General features: G+C 38.1%; 1 protein-coding gene across 1 annotated transcript in view; it reads left to right on the top strand.

Annotated features, from left to right (window-relative positions):
- tm9sf4 (transmembrane 9 superfamily protein member 4) overlaps positions 1-20,331 on the top strand; it is a 52,396-nt gene extending 32,065 nt beyond the window's left edge. Inside the window, exons 7-18 of the mRNA XM_080204824.1 lie at positions 862-980; positions 1,397-1,508; positions 2,451-2,521; positions 4,430-4,562; positions 4,655-4,736; positions 9,789-9,864; positions 10,798-10,881; positions 12,560-12,735; positions 15,101-15,164; positions 15,668-15,787; positions 17,542-17,631; positions 18,079-20,331. Coding sequence (XP_080060950.1) covers positions 862-980; positions 1,397-1,508; positions 2,451-2,521; positions 4,430-4,562; positions 4,655-4,736; positions 9,789-9,864; positions 10,798-10,881; positions 12,560-12,735; positions 15,101-15,164; positions 15,668-15,787; positions 17,542-17,631; positions 18,079-18,228 — 1,277 coding nt within the window. The 3' untranslated portion in view covers positions 18,229-20,331. The remainder of the gene's footprint in view (positions 1-861; positions 981-1,396; positions 1,509-2,450; positions 2,522-4,429; positions 4,563-4,654; positions 4,737-9,788; positions 9,865-10,797; positions 10,882-12,559; positions 12,736-15,100; positions 15,165-15,667; positions 15,788-17,541; positions 17,632-18,078) is intronic.
- Positions 20,332-21,374: the final 1,043 nt, after the last annotated feature.

Below are 21,374 nucleotides of genomic sequence, written 5' to 3'. Positions count from 1 at the left end.
TGTATACTCCTCTAAATGCTTAACATCTCTTAGCTCTCTGAACCTTTTGTACGCATTTCTTTTCTTCCTGACTAGGTTCGTCATAACCTTCATGCAGCACAGTTCCCGTGACGTACCAAAACCTCCCTGTCTCATCGGAACATTGTCGTGCAGAACTCCAGACAAACATTCCTTGAAAATCCGTCACCTTCCTTCAGTACTTTTCCCCAAAAACACCACCTTCCAGTTTACTCGCCCAATTTTCTGCCTGATGGCTTCATATTTTCCCTTACTCCAGATAAACTCCTTCCTAGCCTGCCTGATCCTACCATGATTCTGATCACAGCCACCAAAAAATACACATTAATTGTTGTCGTTGCATCCTACTGTGGGTAACAATAGCTCCTGTATTAATGAAAATTAAGGGACAAACTCCTGCAACTTTGAGTTTCTTTTTGTTCCTTCAGATTATACTTGTTTATATAGTGCTCAGTTTGACTAAGGTCTGGCTTCCTTTCCTCATTCCCAAGATGATAAGTTTTAGTTAGGTAATAGTATTAGAAAGGTAAATTCTACCCTTTTTACAAAAAGATAGACAAACACTTATTAAGAGAGATAATCTGAAGGAAAAGTTAAGGTAGTAAACATAGGCACACTGTTTGCGTGTCTGTTTATTCATTGAATTTGAGTGAGTGGTAAATTAAAGGTGGCTTCTTAACTTATTCTACTAACAAAATCAGTCAAGTTAGCATTTTTTGTGCTTTATAAGTATTTGTCTCATTGCATGAGGAAGTATTTCAAAAATTGTTAGAGCCCAGTTAACATTGGGCTGCAGTAAAACTATATTTGTTGAATTATTATCATTTTAACTTTTTATCCCAGATCTAAAGACTGATGAGCAAGGAAATTGCATCCTGCCTGAAGCTACAGGCTCTCTTCCCCAGGAGATTGATCCCAACAAAGAAAATGATGTGCTCTTTACTTACTCTGTCCGTTGGGAGGTAAGCACCATGTCAGAAATCAGTTAATTCCAAAGCATGTGTATTTATTGACTATGCTAATTTAAACTCAAATATTGCACTTCTGGAGATTGTGGCGAGAAGATTTGAATCATTGTGCATTTTGAAAGATTTAAACCACAAGGCTACGCACTAATACTCCATCATTTTCTTTGTATTATGCAATAGAAAGTAACATCTGCTTTTGTTTGTACATATGAGCACCCAGTATGTCAAGATGACCTGAAAGTTTTTACTGCTACTTTGGCCTCAGGTTATGGTAGAACTTTGTTCATACCACATAATTAAACTTTACTAGAATATGAAACTATTCAGGATCAAGTTAATATCAAATCATTTATGGAGAATATGTATAAAGTAAAATATTGTGAATAATTGTCTGTGCTTTGTATTTCTAGGGAAGTACCATTAAATGGGCATCACGCTGGGACACCTACTTAACCATGAGCGATGTACAGATTCATTGGTTCTCAATTGTGAATTCGGTGGTTGTAGTTTTCTTTCTCTCTGGTGAGTTGATTTTTTTTTCAGTAGAAGAATTTCATAATTGATTAGGACTTATGAAAAAGTTTGATAAGGTAAATGTAGTGATGATGTGTCCATTTGTGCAGGAGATCAAAACTAGAGTCTGTAAATACACAATAGTTATTAATAAGTTCGATAGATAATTCAAGAGAAATGACAGTATGTAAAGACTAGTTAGAATGTGGAACTCGTTAGTACAAGGAAATTGAGGTGACCAGCGTCGATGTATTTAAAGAAATGTAGAGATCCTAAGTTGCCGACGAAAGGGGGATGAAGGGCAGTGATGATTAAGGAGAGCATTGTAGTTTTAGAAAGAGAGAAGTTCCCAGCGGAATCCAGGACAGAATCTATCTGCCTAGAAACAAGAAAGATGCAATTTCATTGCACAGGGTAGTCTATAGGCCACCAACTAGTGGGAAAGATTTAGAGGGAAAAAATTGCAAGGAAATTAGAGAGGCACAATAATTATATAGTTACAAAAGGGGACTTCAATCATTTGACTACTGACTGGGACAATAATAGTACAAAGAGCATGTTAGGACAATTTTATGCAACAATATGTTTCCAGTCTGATGAGAGAGACACTGCCAGATCTGGTCTCAATAAAGTAACAGTATCTTCAATCCTTGACATCAACATGAAATATTAATTATTCATCAATGTGACATTTAATTACTTTCCCTCCATCCTGTTCAGAAATGCTGTCTATGCCTTGAATGGGGTATTACTTAAAGGAATGTTCAGGAACACAAGTCTGACAGTTAATCATGCGTCATTTTTCACACAGTCTTGAGGGAAAATTTTTTTTTCACCTCTTGCTGATACCTTGAGATGATGACTGAGTTAAAATTAGAGCCCATTCTCCAAAATGTTGACATTCACCTTTCTTCTTTGAAAACCTAATTTTTATTTTTTTTCATCCCTCAGGGATCCTTAGTATGATAATCATTCGAACTCTCAGGAAGGACATTGCAAACTATAACAGAGAAGATGACATTGTATGTATTTTTGACCAGTGGATTGAAGTGACTTGGGAATAAGGAGGGTATTTAACACTTGAGCTGCTGGTAGTTTGAGGGAAATTCCTGTGTTCCTGGAAAACATTGTTGTACTTTTGAGGTGGTAGGCGAGGAAACTCTGCTAATTTATCTATCTATCCAAACTTGCCATGATACACTGCATCTGTGTAACACAGAAGTATCTTAAGACTCAAAGCATTCAAATTGGCTAACTTTTCTTCAATTGATGATAAAACACAACCAAGTACTTCAATCCTCTGCTACAATTGTTATAAGTGATTTAAGCATCCACATTGTTCTTCAAACTCTCTTACATACTCTTGCAAGTTAACAGCATAATACCTACGTTATGATATAAATAGGTTTAAAAGCAAAAAAACAAAACCAAACAATTTATTCATCTGTCCCATTTTCTCAGAACTAAAATAACTTTCTGCCTTGCTCTTTTTCTCTTCTGAAGTTCTCATTATTTATTTGGGTCTGCAGTCATGATATTTTTGGATCATTTTCCAAATATAACCAGACTGTGCATCAATATCTTTGAAAACCTTATATGTTCCATTATTTTGGGCATGTGCTGTATACTTGCTGAGTTTTAATTTGGTTCAGTCTTCCCTCTTTTTCCTTTATTGTGTGTGGTATGTTTATTACATTGCAGTATAGTGATAGCTGTCCTCCTATATGGGTCAGAGATATTGACTATGTACAGCAGACACCTCAGAATCCTAGAAAAATATCAACGCTGCCTCCGCAAAATCCTACAAATCCATTGACAGGATAGGCACACCACTGCCAATATTCTTGCTCAGGCTGATGTCCCCAACATCGAAGCATTGATTGCATTCGATCAGCTCTACTGGACGGGCCACATTGTCCACATGCCTGGCAAGAAGCTCCTGAAATAAGCACTCTACCTTGAGCTTCAACAGGTGAGCCTCAAGAGGCAGAGGAAAAGCTTCAAGGTCATCTTCAAAACCTCCTTGAAAAAGTGCAACATTCCCACCAACACATGGGAATCCCTGGCCTGAAGCGGAGGAAAATCACCCAGAAAGCAGCTGAACAACTTTAGCTTCCTCAACGAGAAGAAGCTAAATTAAGCGTCAACAGCGAAAGGAGCACGTGGCACCCTGAACACCCCACTGATCTGCTTCTCTAACAACCATCTGCCCAAGCTGTGACAAAGACTGTAGATTACACATTGGACTCCCCAATCACCTGACAGCTCACTTTACTGTGGGTTCAAGTCATCCTTGACTTCGCGGGACTGCCTAAGAAAAAGAGAGAAGTTTATTATTCTGCCTGCTACATTCCAAGTTGCTGTGTCCTCGTGCAGTTTAGAGGGAACACCGATAGGGCTCAGTGTAATCTACCCTTCCTTGATAGCTTTGCATTCTGTGATTTGTTTATGCTGTAATTTCTTTAAAAGATTGTAGGAGTGATAAAGTTCATTGATTCTTTTACCTGGAGAACCATTTTAAATTCCATTTTAGAACAGATTGTTAATGACAGTGGCCAACAATAACTAAATGACCATCTAGCAATTTGAATAATCATCCATAATTATTTAAGGTTTATTCACCGGCTAAATGCAGCTAATAGAGATAACTACAAGATGTTTATGATGTAAAACCACTAATACTAACTATCGTGCCACGAAGAATTGTCCTTTCGCCTCTCAAACTATTTTTGAGAAATGCCTCAGGAGCTCAACTTGCTTTACTCATGCAATATTAAGTCCAATCTACTAAATCAAAGAATGGTTCAATTTTAGAGGGATGGGGAGAGTTGTTAAATACTGGCCGAAGGGGAGGATGTAAACATAATATACAATGTGCTGTTTTTAATTGAAGATTAATCCTCGAATATTTTTAAATTCAATGCCTGTAGGAGGACACAATGGAAGAATCTGGCTGGAAACTTGTCCATGGTGATGTGTTCAGGCCACCTCAGTATCCTATGATTCTCAGTTCCTTGTTGGGATCTGGGATCCAATTGTTCTGCATGATTTTGATTGTAATCAGTGAGTATTTGCCATCATAGTTCATCCTTCAAAGTATGATAACTGGAATTTTTCAGAGATTTTTCTAATGTTGTATATGATTTCATTTTCAGTTGTTGCCATGCTAGGAATGCTGTCACCGTCCAGCAGAGGAGCACTAATGACAACCGCTTGTTTTCTCTTCATGTTTATGGGGTATGCTAATTGAAGAAATATTGAATATTTTTTGATATGCTGAACTCAAGGACTGGATTTTCCACTTTATTCGGTCTCCATGTACAAACCCTTTAGCATCATACAGGCACCAGGCAATTGTGTTCACCCTTCATCGCTCCGCTTCCCTCAACCCCTCGTTTAGTCTATAAGCTTGTGTATTTTGTTATGCTTTGTACCAAAGGTAGATCCATGTTTTCCTTTCTCATCTCAAAACTTCTGGTAGGAAGGGAAAAGTATTTGACAACAGCTTTCAGCTCCTGAACATGTTGTCTAATTTTCATGTTCAGTTTCCTGGTTGGAATTGGTGTTTGACTAAAATTGACTCATCTTCTACTTTACTTGTTAAATGCAGTGCTGGCTTCAAACTTTTTTGGTGCCAATACCCATAATGTGAGCTTGCACTTTTGTCAGCTAATCAGTTCCTGGAATTGCAAGACTTGTGCTGAGATTAGTGTGTCATAAGAAAGTTGATTTGTGAAGTTTTTCAACTGTGCACGACTCTTCGTACTTGGTGCAGGGATCTAGAGTTGCAACTTGTTAAAGAAGCACAGTTCAAGGTCAGGCTTAGGCTATATAGGTTGAGTCACATTCCATGATGTTTGAACAATCTAGTTTTTTTTTGAGATCGCTATCAAGGGTGGACAGGAGAGTGTCTTTGAATGTTGTCTATGTGGACTTCTAGAAGACATTTAATAACTGTCTGCACAAGTGATTTTTGGTAAAATGTAGACTGTAGAATTGCTTAGGCCATGGATTGACGATTAGTTGAGAGGGAGTGTGGATGCACTCTGATCAAGTTATACCTAGGGATTTGTACATTGCCTTACCTTTTCAACATAAATATGAATAACCTGGATAAAGAAATAGAGGGTAATTGGGTACACGAGTTGAGAGAGACAGTGCACGTTGTGTAGAAGGATGAAGGAAGTTCCAAAGGGACATGGACAGATTCAGCATGTGGACAAAACTGTAGCAGATGGAACTCATTGTAAGAAAATGAGTTGATCCCATTTGGATTTATGAAAGATGAATCAGAATATTTTCTTATTGATAAGGAACTGGAGGAGTAAGGAGATTTAATTATTCCAGGAATATATAGAGCTGGTGCTCGGGTACAAAGAGTAATCCAAAAAGCTAAACAGTCATTGGCTATGGGAATTATCTTTTGGTTGTACAGAATCTTAGATAGAACTCATGGAGGACTGTGTTCATTTCTCAAGGCTACACCTAAAGGTGGAATATAATTCCTTCCTGAATGGTGGTCACTGCAGATGTATCAAACTTATAGTGGGGCTTGAAGAGTTAAATTAACAAAATAAGTTGTGTAAACCTGGTTTGTATTACCTGAAGTTTAGAAAGTTGAGGAGCAATCTAATGAAAATGTTTAAAATAGTGAAAATATTTGGTAGAGTAGGTATGGAAAAACTTTTGTAGGTGGTCCAGAATAATTGGGAAAAACCCTAAAAAATAGACGTCAGCCATTCAGGGGTGAAATCAGAAAGCACTTTTTCCCCATGCAGTTGAAATGTAGAGTTTTCTCCCTAAAAGGCTGTGGATTCTGGATCAATTAAAATGGCCAAGAATGAGAGTAATAAATTGTTAGGTAAGAATATCAAGGTATAGATCAAAGATGGAGTTGATTTTCAAATCAGCAAACTATGAGGTAATTTAGTGGCAGACAAGGCACAAAACTGAATGGCCTACATATGTTTCTATGAACTTAGCCGTTGTTCTTGCAAATAATAGAAGTAAATTTGAATATGAATTGTAGATATTTAATTCCTAATGAACCACTGCAAGATTAATTTTGCTATTTTACGTGCAAACTAAGAATCTGCTGTGACATTGTCCATAATTATTGAAGACCTATCTTGCGGCAGAAGAATTGAACTAAAATATGTGATATTCAACACTACCATACGTCTCTTTAAAATTTGTAGCTATGAAATAATTAAACAGTCAGCAATTAAATGTGCATTTGAGTTATTGGATAATGTTTTAAAGAGAGAAAGGATGATATTTTTCTGAAGCATATAATCGAGGATAAAGCCATAGTCAAAGGGCTTTATCTTGTCTTAATCCTTTAAGTATATTTTAGAAAAGTTGAATTCTTAATGACTATTCCTTCCTCTACATATGCTAGGAAGTAAAGAGCACCAAATGTATAAAATGTTAAGTAAAGTAGAAAATATATATATATATGTGGAATTCTGACAGTGTTGCAGTAAGATCCATAAATTATTTTGAACAGAATTAAGCATACTGTAATCTCTTCAGTCTGAATGATTAGGATAAAGTCATGAGAACCAACTGACTTGAGAACAATTTCTTCCCTGCTGTCATCAGACTTTTGAATGGACCTACCTTATATTAAGTTGGTCTTTCTGTACACGCTAGCTATAATTGTAGCACCACATTCTGCACACTCTCCTTTCCTTCTCTATGAATAGTATGCTTTTGACTGTATAGCCCGCAAGAAACAATGCTTTTCACTGTATACTAATACATGTGACAATAAATCAAATCAAAGTCATTTCTGGATTTCAGAATTTTATGGCTTATAGAATGATGTTAGAATGCCTAACCACAAATGTGTGAATCAGAAAATGCAGTAAATATATAAGTATTTACCTGAAAGATAAAACAGTGATTAAAAACATTATAAGGCAGTAACAAAAAATTATTTTACTTACCCAAGTACAATGTCATCCATGTTTCCAGTCCCAAGTACTGAACTAAAATGGCGGAGGTGATAGTGGATGCCTTGGTGGTTATTTTCCAAACGTCGCTGGATTCCGGGGAAGTGCCGGAAGATTGGAAAACGGCTAATGTTACGCCGTTGTTCAAGAAGGTTGCCAGGCAAAAGGCAGGGAATTATAGGCCGGTTAGTTTAACGTCTGTTGTAGGTAAAATGTTAGAATCCGTCGTCAAGGAGGAAATAGCGAGGCATCTTGAGGGGAATTGCTTGATAGAGCAGACGCAGCACGGTTTCGTTAAGGGGAAGTCGTGTCTGACGAATTTATTGGAGTTCTATGAGGATGTGTCTAGGGCGGTGGATAGAGGAGAGCCAGTGGATGTGGTCGGTCTTGATTTTCAGAAGGCGTTTGACAACGTACTTCAGAAGAGGTTATTGCAGAAGGTAAGGGGGCGTGGAGTTGGAGGTAGGGTGTTAGCTTGGATAGAGGATTGGTTGTCAAATAGGAGGCAGAGAGTGGGGATTAATGGGTGCTATTCGGATTGGTGGTTGGTGACTAGTGGAGTGCCCCAGGGCTCGGTGCTGGGGCCTCAGCTATTTACCATTTATATAGATGATCTGGAGGAGAGAACCGAGTGTATGGTGTCGAAATTTGCTGATGACACCAAGATTGGTGGAACAGCAAATTGTGCGGAGGGTGTGGAGAGTCTGCAGAAAGATCTAGATAGGCTGGGCGAATGGGCCAGGAACTGGCAAATGGAATTTAATGTTGGCAAGTGCGAGGTGGTCCACTTTGGTAGGAATAATGGTAGGAAGGACTATTACTTACGTGGCGAAAAACTGCAGCAGGCGACGGTGCAGAGGGACCTCGGGGTCCTTGTGCATGAGTCGCAAAAACCCAGCCTGCAGGTGCAGCAGGTGGTCAGAAAGGCTAATGGGACGCTGGCCTTCATAGCGAGGGGGATTGAATATAAAAGTAGGGAGGTCTTGCTGCAGCTGTGTAGGGCATTGGTGAGGCCGCAGCTGGAGTACTGAGTGCAGTTTTGGTCGCCGTACTTACGCAAGGATATTTTGGCCTTGGAGGGAGTGCAGAGGAGGTTTACTAGGCTGATACCGGAGTTGAGGGGGTTGAGCTATGAGGAGAGGCTGAATAAATTAGGCTTGTACTCGTTAGAGTTTAGAAGAATGAGGGGAGATCTCATTGAGACATATAAGATGATGAATGGGATGGATAGGATAGAGGTGGAGAGACTCTTCCCGCTCAGAAAGGACAGTAGGACTAGGGGGCACAGCCTCAAGATAAAGGGGGGGTGGTTTAGAATGGAGTTGAGGAGGAACTTCTTCACTCAAAGGGTGGTGAATCTCTGGAATTCTCTGCCTGTTGAGGTGGTGGAGGCTGCCTCACTAAATATTTTTAAGACACGGGTTGATGGGTTTTTGATAAGCGAGGGGATTAAGGGTTATGGGGAGAGGGCGGGAATGTGGAACTGAGCCACGACAGATCAGCCATGATCTTATTGAATGGCGGGGCAGGCTCGAAGGGCTAGATGGCCTACTCCTGCTTCTATTTCTTATGTTCTTAAAATGATGTCAGTGACTTTGAGGTCAGAGACGGGTCTGCTCAACCAACATTTCTGAGCAATAAATTTCTGGATTGGAGAGATTACAGGGAAGCTGCTTGAAAATGCGTATTAAAGAATGGGAAGTGAGTGAGATTAGAGAAGATGGTTCATAAGAGAAAAGTATTGGCACAGAGTTGATGAATCAGATGTCATGTTTTTGTGTCATGGCATTCTGATTCTATTTCAAAAACCCAGAACAGTTAACAAATTAATTGCTTTCAAGAAATGGCTTTAATTAGCCATCTCTCGAGACAGTGCAATTTTAATATTCATGTACTGTAAGACCCAGTATTGGAAGTTGAGATTGTATTTTAATAATAACCGTCAATGTCTTTTTGTAAAAAGTGCAAATGCGACTTTTAACACAGGTCTGCTTTCACTTTTTGAAATAAAAGTTAAACACTTAGAAGGGTATTTTCATTGGCATAAAAAAATCAGCAACTTAGACTATGCAGATGATTCATTCCAACCTAATCATGTGTTGTGGAATGCTGAGCAGATTTGGAAGTGTTAGTACTGATGTACAAGTGTGTTAATTAAAGATGGTATTGCTGAGATCTCATTTGAGGTCCTTGTGCAAACCATTGGGAGGTATCTGCTTATTAGAATTCTGCAATGAGGTATTCGAAATATGAAGACGCATAACATATATTTAGTAAACAGTCTACCTCAAGGCTTATCCAGTCAGTCTTAGGGAATGTGTTTTCTTTTCAGGTTATTTGGTGGTTATTTTGCAGGCCGTTTGTACCGCACTCTCAAAGGCCACCGATGGAGGAAAGGTGCTTTTTGTGTAAGTACATCACATTAGGACAAATCTTCTGAATAGTTTTGGAACATGCTGGGTACTCGGGTAAATATTTGCTTGTCCCATGTAAAATAACTTTAAAAGGATTTTTTTTTAGAACCATAGTTCAGTTCTAATTTGTTATCTCTTAAAAAGAGTAAGGGGATACACTTGTGAGATTTGGTTCCTTGCTGCTCATTGAGTTCTGCAGTATATAAGGCACTGTAATCTTGATTTTCTGTTGCTAGGTCATAGGCTGTCAAATTTTTCATACTTAATATATTATTTCACATCTTGGAGATATTGGGCTAATGTTTTCATAGTATAGTACGCTTTGCTTGGGGGAAATGCATATTAGAAAAGTGGAGAGGATATTCCCATAATCTCTCAATATACAGTTTTGGTGGATAGCCATTGAGCTGCATTTGGAAATCAGCGGTAGAGCATTTCAAAATGTAATTGAAACGTAACAAGGTTTGAAATCATAAAATTTGTTTACAAATTCATGGTTTGCCTCTGGGCATAGCACTTTTAGTCATTCCAAGCATCATGCTTGAACAAAATAATTCCTAACACATAGTTAAGAATTAGATTTCAAATGCACCACAGGTACTTTGCATCATAACTTCCTCCTGTACTTTGTTTACCCTGCTGCTTTGGGAAAGATGAAAACATAAAATCTAATTGAACTTAGGAAGAAAGGCCCACAGCCCCAAAGATTGGACACTTAACTTATGGCAGAGCAGCTCAAGAGGCCAAATGACCTACTCCCGCTCCTTGTTCGTATGCCCTTGTTGATTGTATGAAGTAGCAAATGTGTTCCACCATTGCAGTTATTCTTGGTTACGCTGCCTCAGAGAAATACTGGCATTTAAAGATTTTACTGTTTAGTCTTTATTTTACTCATCAGTATTGTTTGGTTTTCTTCATTATTTACAGACTGCTACTCTCTATCCTAGCATTGTATTTGGATTGTGTTTCGTCCTAAATTGTTTCATTTGGGGAAAACATTCATCAGGAGCTGTAAGTATTAAAGTATACAAATTGTTAGTGATTAGAATTATTTATTTGTAGAATAGTTTAATGAGCCACTGTTGCAAGCCAGACCCTAGTCGCACTTGTAACACTACTGCCTGCCGCTGTTAAAATTAGAAAGAAAGTGAGTCACAATTTTTTTTAAACAGCAGTGCTCAAATTTTTCTTTTGTGCTTATTTTGTTTTTAATTGTGGTCAGAATAAAGGTACCGAGCTGGTAGCTGAAACCAGTTCTTATTAGGGCTTCCATCTGGGTTCACGTGGGCCTTGCAATGAGAGCTAATACTGGTTGTCTCCTTGGTCCAGGTGCTGCTTTGGATGCAGAAATGTTGGATTGTCTTTAGCAGTAATAGCAGTCTTAATTATGGAGAACTGGTTGGGACCATACCCAGTACAAAGGAAGATGGTTGTGGTTGCTAAAGGTCAGTCATCTCAAAGGTCAAGATCCTCAGTGTCTTGGAACCAACCATCTACAGCTGCTCCATCAATGACCTTCCCACCATCTTAAAGTCAGAAGTGAGAATGTTTGCTGATGATTTCAGTGTTCAGCACCACCTCAGACTCTGAAGTAGTCTGTGTCCATTTGCAGCAAGACCTGGATAATATCTAGGCTTGGGCTGATAAATGACAAGTTGCATTAAATCCCCGGAAGTGCCAGGTAGCGATCATCTCCAACAATAGAGAATCTAACCAGCAAATGCCACAAAATGCAACTATACCTTCAATGTGAAGGCGGAACACCATTGCTACAAGGGCTATTATGTGGTGGTCACTCCTACCAATATTGTAATGGACGGATACAGCTGCGACAGGTAGATTGGTCATGACAAAGTCAAGTAGGTTTTCCCTCTGGGTTCCCTCATCACCTGCCTTCATATCCAACAGCTATATCCTTCAGGACTTTGGCAATCACGTGACACCTCAGTGCACTACAATACTATGTTTCTGAGTGGGGTTTGTCTCTAATCTTACTCGGGTATCTGCTTCTACTTAGTTGTGTTAACATCACAAGCTAATATCCGAATTCCACAAGTATTAATCAGGAAGGATCTATGTATCCATAGTAAACAAGATACAAAAGATGTGTTTTGTGAAAGTGGGGTGTGACCCCTGCCAAAAGCACCAGAATGAGCCATGGCTGACACCTAAACAACACAATTTTTAATATTAATTACCATCACCATCTGCTGAAAGAGAAAGTTAGAGGACAGATTTGTTGTACTATCTGTGAACACCAATTTGTCATTCCTGAATTCCTTTTGAAACTGAATATAATGGGACTTCTGTTCTTGACTATATGAGTAACTTAAGTATGAAATACTTTGTAACATAATACTTGGGAGTTGGAAGTATTCAGAGGTGTGTCCTATATAGTTAGGTACAGCTTGAGTTTTTGATATGACCTTTTAACCATTTGATTTCTTGGCAGTAGATGCAGCTCCAAAATCACAGACTTGCTGTTGAATGTTGAAGTTAGACTTTAATGGTGTATTTCTGTAACAGAGCATAGCATTATTTTGCAAGCTAATGCTTTACATAAAGAGAATCTTTCAAATCAGTTGTTTTCATCTTTTGATCACAATTGAGCAACTGCTTTGATTCCCACAGTTTTGAGAGATTTTAATGAACTTCTTAGTTAACGCTTTTTTTTGTTTTTTTATGAAAGGTTCCCTTTCCTACAATGTTGGCCCTTCTCTGCATGTGGTTTGGTATCTCCCTCCCTTTAGTATACCTTGGCTATTATTTCGGTTTTCGAAAGCAACCGTATGACAACCCTGTGCGTACCAATCAAATACCACGTCAGGTCCCTGAACAGAGATGGTACATGAACAAATTTGTTGGGTAAGTTGCAGACTATCAGTTCAGATTTAAGGTGTCGTGAAAATCTGCCTTTTAACTTCCTATCATCAGAAATTATTTCATTGATCATTTTGATACTGAAATTTTGTGGCCAAAATTTACATTGATTGAAGTTAGATCATATCCTTGCATAAAACACAAAAACATAAAGCTTTTAGTAATCATGGTGGAGGGCATCCGTTGTATTTGAGTGTGTTTGCTTGCCTTAAACCAATACACAAATAAAACCTTACTCGCGGAGCTTTTCAAGACCACTGGGGAAAAAAGCCTTTGGTATACACACTTATAAGATATTAACTTAATGCTGCCATGGTGGCACATTGGTTAGCTTGGGTCATTGTCTATGTGGAGTTTGCATATTCTTCCCATGTCTGCATGGGTTTCCTCCAGGTGCTTTGGCTTCCTCCCACAGTCCAAAGATATATGGGTAGGTGGATTGGCCATGCTAAATTGCCTGTCATTGTCAGGGGAGTAGCTAGGATATAAATGTATCGGGTTATGGGGATAGGGTCTGGGTGGGATTGTGGTCAGTACAGACTCGGTAGGCTGAATGGCCTCCTTCTGCACTGTAGAATTCTCATTTGAAAGTAACATAGGAACAAGAGTAGATCATTCAGTCTCTCTAGCCTGTTCTATCATTTAATTAGATCATGACTATTCTGTATTTCAATTCCCTTTACTTGCCATTGCCTTATAAAAGTTGATCAATTTTAGTCTTAAAAAGATAATTGTCTCAGTATTTAATTGTTCAGTTTCATTGTCCGAGTATTTAATTTCATTGTTCCGGTATTCAGAGCTTATTGGGCAGTGTATTTCAGATTTTTACTAATCCTTTGTGTGAGAATTTGCATCTCGATTTCATTTCTAAATGGTTTAGCTCTAATTTTAACTTTGTGACCCCGGTTCTGGATTGTCTCACGTTTCTTTATATGCAGTTACTCTATTGAATGCTTTTGTCATTTTATTCATTTGAGTTGGATCACACCCCAAACTTCTAAATATAATGTTTGTAAAGAAAACATATTATGCAACCTGTCAGCACAACTTTAATCCCAGTGTCATTCTGTTGGATCTGCTGTACCACCAAGATCATCCTCCATGAGATTCAATGCCCAAGAATGAACACAGTGCATCTAGTGGCTTCTACCAAGGTTTCATATAATTAAAACATCACTTCTTACACTTGTATACCAACCCTTTTGAGTTAAAGGCCAACATCCCACCTCTAGACATTTAAATCCCTTTACAGCTCCAGTTTCCAGCCCCACGCACTTACAAAAAAAATCCAATTTTTTTGATCCCAGTAAACCTCCTTGCACTTCCAGATGTTCAATGTCATCTGCCAGTCTTGGCCACTCAGTTATTCCATCTGGTACCCCTTTCCTGCTTTATAGCATTTTATATTTTAAAGATGGCACTGCAAAAAGTGCCATTATTTGTAATTCAAACTTAGACCCATGCTGAGCTAGATCTGCGTCAGAAGGAGAGATTGTGCAAAACATATGGTTAGAACGTCAGAGGAATTCAGCTCCAGATAAAGATCCTCTGCATTTGCCAGCTGCATTTCTTCAACTGTTGCAAATAGGCTCAGGTTACACCACATGTTGCAATCCTTCAGGAATTAACTTTTATTCATTCTCTGGATATGGGTTTCACTGACCAGACTTGACATTTTATTGCCTTTCCTAGCTTGCTGCAAGTGGTGGTGGTTTACATTCATAGTTTCACAATACAAATGCTGGAAACACCCATCTGGTCAGTGAGCATCTGTGGAGGGAACATGCATAATAATGAACAATTAGTTTGTGTGTTCTCTTCGCAGATGCTGACCTATTGAATGTTTCTAACGTTTTCCTCATTTTGTTATAGATTTCAAACCCTGCAGTTTTAATTTTGTTTCTAGTTACAACAATATACTAATGTCATGTGTTTCAATCATAGAATGTTAAGACTCAAACAGGATATTCACCCCAGCAAGTATTAGGTCGGTGTGTTTCTCCACATTGGTCAATTAGTCTAATGATGATCTCCTGCTTGCCCCCCCACATTTCCTTTATAATGATTTTTTTTCAAGCAGCTGTCTAATTCTATTTTAAAATAATTTAATAAACTCTGCTTAGCAATGATTTATGACAGAGCATTCCACATTATGAATATCTGTGCGGAAGGAAAATTGCAGCCATCATTTTAATTTTAAATTTTGCATTCTCATGTTCTTCTGTTGCCCAATGGTGCAATCAACTTAACATTACTTAGTTTATCATAATCCTGAACAATAACAATAACCTCAAACTGTTGTTTTTGAGTTTCTGTACCATTGCCTGATTTTACCAACTTCTTTCTGCAGAATCCTTATGGCTGGTATCCTGCCATTTGGTGCCATGTTTATCGAGTTGTTCTTTATTTTCAGTGTAAGTGCATTCAATATATTCTTTTTAAATCTTGCACAGGAGTCATCTGCTGATGCCATTTCCCTATCTTTCATATTTTATATATTTGCCCTTTTCAAATATTTATCTAATTCCTTTTTCCATTATATATATTTTATAGCTACTAATCTATTCCAATCATTGAAGAAACTACTAATTTCTTTGTCACAATGAGATTCCTGCGTTTGTCAGCTTGTTACCTATTGATTGAAAAAATTGATGCGCCATCTTAAAACCATTCATAATTTAGTGATCATGTATTAAATTCCCCCTTAGTATTTATAAATTGAAGTAAAACACACCTTCTGACCCAATTTTAATCTCTCAACTCGGTCTTTACAGCTTGAAAATATTGCAGCCATTACATATATGGATGTCTTTCCTAACCAGAAATCGGTGCTTTAATTAACTGCCAGCCAAAATAAATTAATAATGAAAAATTATTATTTGACAACTGTGATTTATATTAAAACTTTTTTTTGCAGGCAATTTGGGAGAACCAGTTCTATTACCTGTTTGGATTCTTATTTTTGGTATTTATTATCCTGGTTGTGTCCTGTTCTCAAATCAGCATTGTCATGGTTTACTTCCAACTTTGTGCAGAGGTACGATCAGATATAGTTATCCTATTACATGACCGTCATAATTTTAATTTACTGTGATAAAACCTAGTTTTAAATAAGAGGGATGTTAGTAGATCCTTTCACTTGGCATCAAGTGAAACTGCAGTCCACTGTTTTAATTTTGCGGGTTCACTTCCTTAAAAGTTTTTGGCTGCTGGCTGAGTCCTTTGTCCATGCCTCACTGCAATGCCATGTAATCCAAGTGCTCATTATTTATGTATGAGTTTTAATGGAGAATAACGTGATGTTATGGGCCTGGAGTGTTATCACTATCCTGTCTGTGCCTAGTGTTACTCATCTACTTTCAGCAGAAATAGTTGTAGTTGGGACTATTTTCCCTTTCCTAAGCTGAAAAGTCAATCACAAATGTAAAGCAATGACTTAGGTCAGCTAACTTGGCAGAGACAAGGAACTGATTGATCAACTGTATAGTTCAGTTACTTGCTGGATAAACTCAGCAGTGGCGAGCTCAATCTTCAATTAATTACTAATAGATAAATGTGAATGAATCATTTATAATCGCATTTTTAATGTGGCAGGCCGACGTCTGATTTGTAGAAGAACTTAGCTGAGTAAATTATCGCTGTGGCTTAAAGCAGGTACCAGCTAAAGAGATTAGTTAGATTCGCTCCAGAGAGCGTACAGAGAAAATTTACCAGGATGTTGCCTGGAATGGAGAGGGCATTGGCTATGAGGAGAGGTTGGAAAACCGTGGTTTGTTCTCACTCGAACAAGGGAGGTTGAGGAGTGACCTGATAGAAGTCTACAAGATTGAGGGGCGTGGATAGTCGGAAGCTTTTTTTCCTAGGGTTTTTACTAGGGGACAGAAGTTTAAAGTGCGAAGGGCAAGGTTTAAAGGAGATGTACATGGCAAGTTTTTTTAACACAGATGGTGGGTGCCTGGAACTCGCTGTAAGGGGAGGTAATGAGGAAGTGGAAGCAGATACGATGACTTTTAAGGGCATCCAGACAAATACAGGATGGGAATGGAAGGATATGGTCCCCGGACAGGGGATTTTAATTCAGATGGGCAGCATGATTGGTGCGGGCTTGGAGGACCTGCTCGTGTGCTGTAATTTTCCTTGTTCTTTGCTTCATTGGCATTTTTTGCTTTTCCTAAAACTTTTGTATTATTTCTCCCATCTCCCCACCATTGCCTACGGCCCACTGGTAGTTTGCCGAAGTGACCATTGTTTTTGAGAGTCAAGACAGTAAGTTTGGTGGGCTGGAGTGTAGGAGTTATCATGGTGATCCTGATTCTGCCCTCATAAAATTTATGTGTGAAACATATCATCACTTCCCTATTTACCTGTTCAACCCCTACCTAATCACCTCCGCCCCCCAATCCAGAGGCTGAGGCCAATTGCACCTTTATTGAAATCAGATTCTCCATTCCCTGGGTTCAAACCTGAGGCTTTCTTGGTCTGTATAGTAAGTTCGATAATCTGGAGTGAGATGCACTTTGGGTGATTCCCAATGAAAAAGGACTTGGTTAGATACAGCATTAGAGTAATGGCAGCCTTCTTTGCTGAAACTGAAAATAAACAAGAAAGTAAACTGCCAGCATTGGTAGAATACTCCTGAGGTGGATTCCGATTTCTTTTGACAAAATGTTTAGTTGAGAAAGTCCTGGGATGCATAAAAAAACTTGACGTTTCTGCTCTTTTTTTCCAGTTGAAAGAAATTTTTGTTTCAGTTCTAATGAAAACATTAACCTCTTTCTTTTGGCTTTTCAGGATTATCGATGGTGGTGGAGAACATTCATGGTGTCTGGCGGATCAGCATTTTATGTGCTTGTTTATGCCATATTTTATTTTGTTAATAAGGTACGAATGACAGAAATTAAAACTTGGATTCAGTTGTACATTTAATTTTAACATTATGAATTTGTTAATCTACAGTTTCAGAAAGCATACATTTTGAAAACTTCATCTTTCAGCACTGCAATTCAAATCTTTCATTTAATCGGGGTGGCACAGTGCTGCACCACAGCGCCAGGGACCTGGGTTGGATTCCGGCTTGGGTCACTGCCTGTGCGGAATCGGCACATTATCCCCATGTCTGTGTGAGTTTCCTCCAGGTGCTCCAGTTTCCTTCCACAGACCAAAGAATATGCTGGTTAGGTGCATTGGCCATGCTAAATTCTCCCTCGATGTACCAGAACAGACGCCAGAGTGTGGCGACTAGTGAATTTTCATTGTAGTGTCAATGTAAGCCTACTTGTGACACAAAAACTTTAAACAACTTTAAAAAAGATTTTTATTCTTTTCTAGCTGGATATTGTGGAATTCATCCCATCATTATTGTATTTTGGCTACACAACTCTGATGGTGCTTTCTTTCTGGCTGCTAACTGGAACAATTGGATTCTATGCTGCATACATGTTCATACGAAAAATCTATGCTGCTGTAAAAATAGACTGAAAAGACCAGCGACATACTTGGAGTTCATTACACGATGGACCATCTAACTATAATGTTAATGGACATGTTGGCAAGCACCTCTTGATTCTGAAGAATATAATTTTGAAAAATTCCTTCAATTTAGGTATAATTGCACAATGTTCACTTTTGGAGCGATAAGGCAACAATATTGGGAGTCTTAAAAGGAAGTTTTTATATGCCAGTTTTGTTTTGAAAATAAATGCCCTTTTTTTTTGGAGAACAAAATATTCTGGATGCTACTTAAACATTAATTATAAAAACACTGATATTCATCCCCACCTTTGTTCCAGTATGTGTCATTGTGAGCATTCTACATAAAGAATTAAACTAGCTTTTACCTACTTTATCACTGAGTGTTATTGTGCTGGACACTTTAAAAAAAAAATCTATTACTGGAAATATTTGTTGCCTCTTAAACAGTTGTATCTTAAAAAGTTCAACCATTTGCAGTTAAGTCTGATACGGAAATTTTGATGTACAAGTGCAACTAACAGAAATGAAGCCAGAGCCAATTCACAAAGAGAGGTCTATAGAAAGTCTATTGAGTGCCATTGATCAGAGAAATTCATTAATTGTACTTTCTATGCAGCTCCACTAAGCAAGAAAAAAAATGTTCTTTTCAGCAAGAGGTAGAGAATACAGGTAGCTGAAGAAGCAGCAGAGTGACCTACTTAAGTATATCTGTAAACAGACAATGCCCATTCTATTTGAGTACTTTGAAGAAAGCTGACTTGCTCACAGAGAGGAATGGCATGGGAATATGACGCCTAGGATTTGGCTGAGAGTTTTGATTGATGGATTTCCCACTCTCCTAACATTTTCACAGTCAGTTGAAGAGTACCATGTCTGAACACATTTGTTACTATAATCACAGTTGGGCCAAACAACTGAAGTGGACTATACACCAAAAAGCTGATTATACTTATTGTTCAGATGTAAATAAAGCAAGTTTTTTTTTAATGTTTCTTTTTGAAGTAATTAAGTAAAAACCATGTAAACAGGATCCTTAGAATGGAAGCCTTTAAATCACTATAGGTGCAGATTCAAACCTCTGCAGATTTGTGGGTTTGAAAATTCAGAAGTGTGGTTTATTAAGAGTTTGAAATCGCCTGTACTGTACTGACTAATGTTTTGGTTTGGACCTCAATTTACTGAGGCTGTTGTGCATTTTTAGATATAAATATATGTAGGCATATAGCTGCAAAAATTCAGTGGAAGTATTAAAGTATTACCAAAGGCCTGACCGTATTTATATTGTTTTCTATCACTTCCTTGATGGTTTATGTGAATGGCTCATAAATAACGCACTGAAGAGCTGCATTCAGAACAAACATGTTGCACTTTGTTGTCTGTATGCAGTGCATGTGCAGTACAGATAGAGCAGTTTGTTCTTTATTTTAAATACTTAAGAGCTCTATAATCTAAACTGGCTTTTTGCATTGTGCACCTCAAGCCCTTTTTTAAAAAAAACTGAAGACCCAATATGTATTTTATTTGGCCTCAAAATTTAGAAATGTAGGAAATCATAAATATCTATTATTTGTAACTGGGCCTGCGGTCAAGATGGATGAGAAAATGAAAATAAGAAATGAAACAATTACCTAAGTGGCTGCCACCATGATTCTATTTACTAGTTTACTGATGAAGTATTACAAAGTACTACACTGACTTCAATCAGTACAGACACATCTGAGTCTTTGCTGTTCAATATATAATAAACCTGTTGATTTGTTTTTCTGTACATTTTTCTCTAACAATAGCGGTAACATAGTCCTTGAGGAGGGCAGGGGGTGAGAGAAGAGGTGATATGAAGTTAACTGTGATTTCAGTTTTAAGTTTTGTACATTTCTAAATATTTAAATACTTTTTTTGTAATTCTGCATTATTTTTTTTTCTTCTGTGGTTTCATGGGATCCATTTAATTCTTGTGTGACTTTAATGCAATGGTGTAAATAAAAGCAGTTTTGTACTTTTGCTTTTTGGTCATAGGCACTGTATGGACTGATTATGTAATTGTTTCAAAAGGCATGTTACTCTTTATATAATGTCCAGTATAAAATAAAGTGTGTAAACTTTCCTTTATACATTGTGCTGTGGTGTGTCTTGACATTGTGTAAATACTGTGATTGTAAATATCAGCGTAAAATGTTTGGAATGGCTTATGAAATTATCACTTTCTGGGTTTAGACAAAGTACACATTTCTCTAAACCTGTATCTAAGGAAGGATGTAGTGGCCTTGGAAAGAGGCCAAAGGAGGTTTACAAGAATGATCCCTGGAATGAAGAGCTTGTCATATGAGAAGTGGTTGAGGACTCTGGGTCTGCATTCAGAGTTTAGAAGGATGAGGTGGGAGGGGTGGGGGGGAATCTTACTAAAACTTACAGGATATTGTGAGGCCTGGGCAGAGTGGATGTGGAAAGGATATTTCCACTAGTAGGGAAAACTAGAACCAGAGGGCACAATCTCAGGCTAAAAGGACGATCCTTTAAAGCCGACATGGAGGAATTTCTTCAGCCAGAGAGTGGTCAATCTGCTGAAAGATAGAGGCCAGGTCATTGAGTATCTTTAAGACAGAGATAGATAGGTTCTTGATTAACAAGGGGCAGTCAGGCATTGTGGGTAAAAGGCAGGCAAATGAAGATGAGAAAAATATCAGCTGTGATTGAATGATAGAACTGTCTTGCTGGACCATGTGGCCTAATTCTAATCCTATGTCTATGGTCTTACAAAAGTATGCGTTTAACCCATTACAGTGCAAACTTGACCTGTTTTCCAGGAACAAAACTAATTTGTTTCTGCAACGATTGGTCAACATAGTAAGAACTTCTCTGCTAGGGAGGTACAGTGTGGAGCTAATTTTCATACACAATTAGAATATTGTTTAAAATGCAGAATGTATGTATGTCTGTCACTCAGTCATTGCTTTTTATGGGTGAGTTTGGTTTGTTCTTGGTCTGCATTTAGATGGATCACTTTCTGTCTCAAGCATTATCGTGAGGAAGCTGGAATAATGGGACTTCATACCCAAATGCTAAGATGCCATCTGGAATGTGCACTTCATCTAAGCTTGATGTAAATGAAATGAACAAAGCAAAGTCATAAACCCTTCTCGAATACTTATAAA

The sequence above is a fragment of the Carcharhinus amblyrhynchos genome, chromosome 16 (assembly GCF_965287045.1).
Source record: "Carcharhinus amblyrhynchos chromosome 16, sCarAmb.v2.hapA, whole genome shotgun sequence".
In the NCBI taxonomy this organism is placed as follows: domain Eukaryota; kingdom Metazoa; phylum Chordata; class Chondrichthyes; order Carcharhiniformes; family Carcharhinidae; genus Carcharhinus; species Carcharhinus amblyrhynchos.
This window is presented reverse-complemented; position numbering and strand designations above follow the sequence as displayed.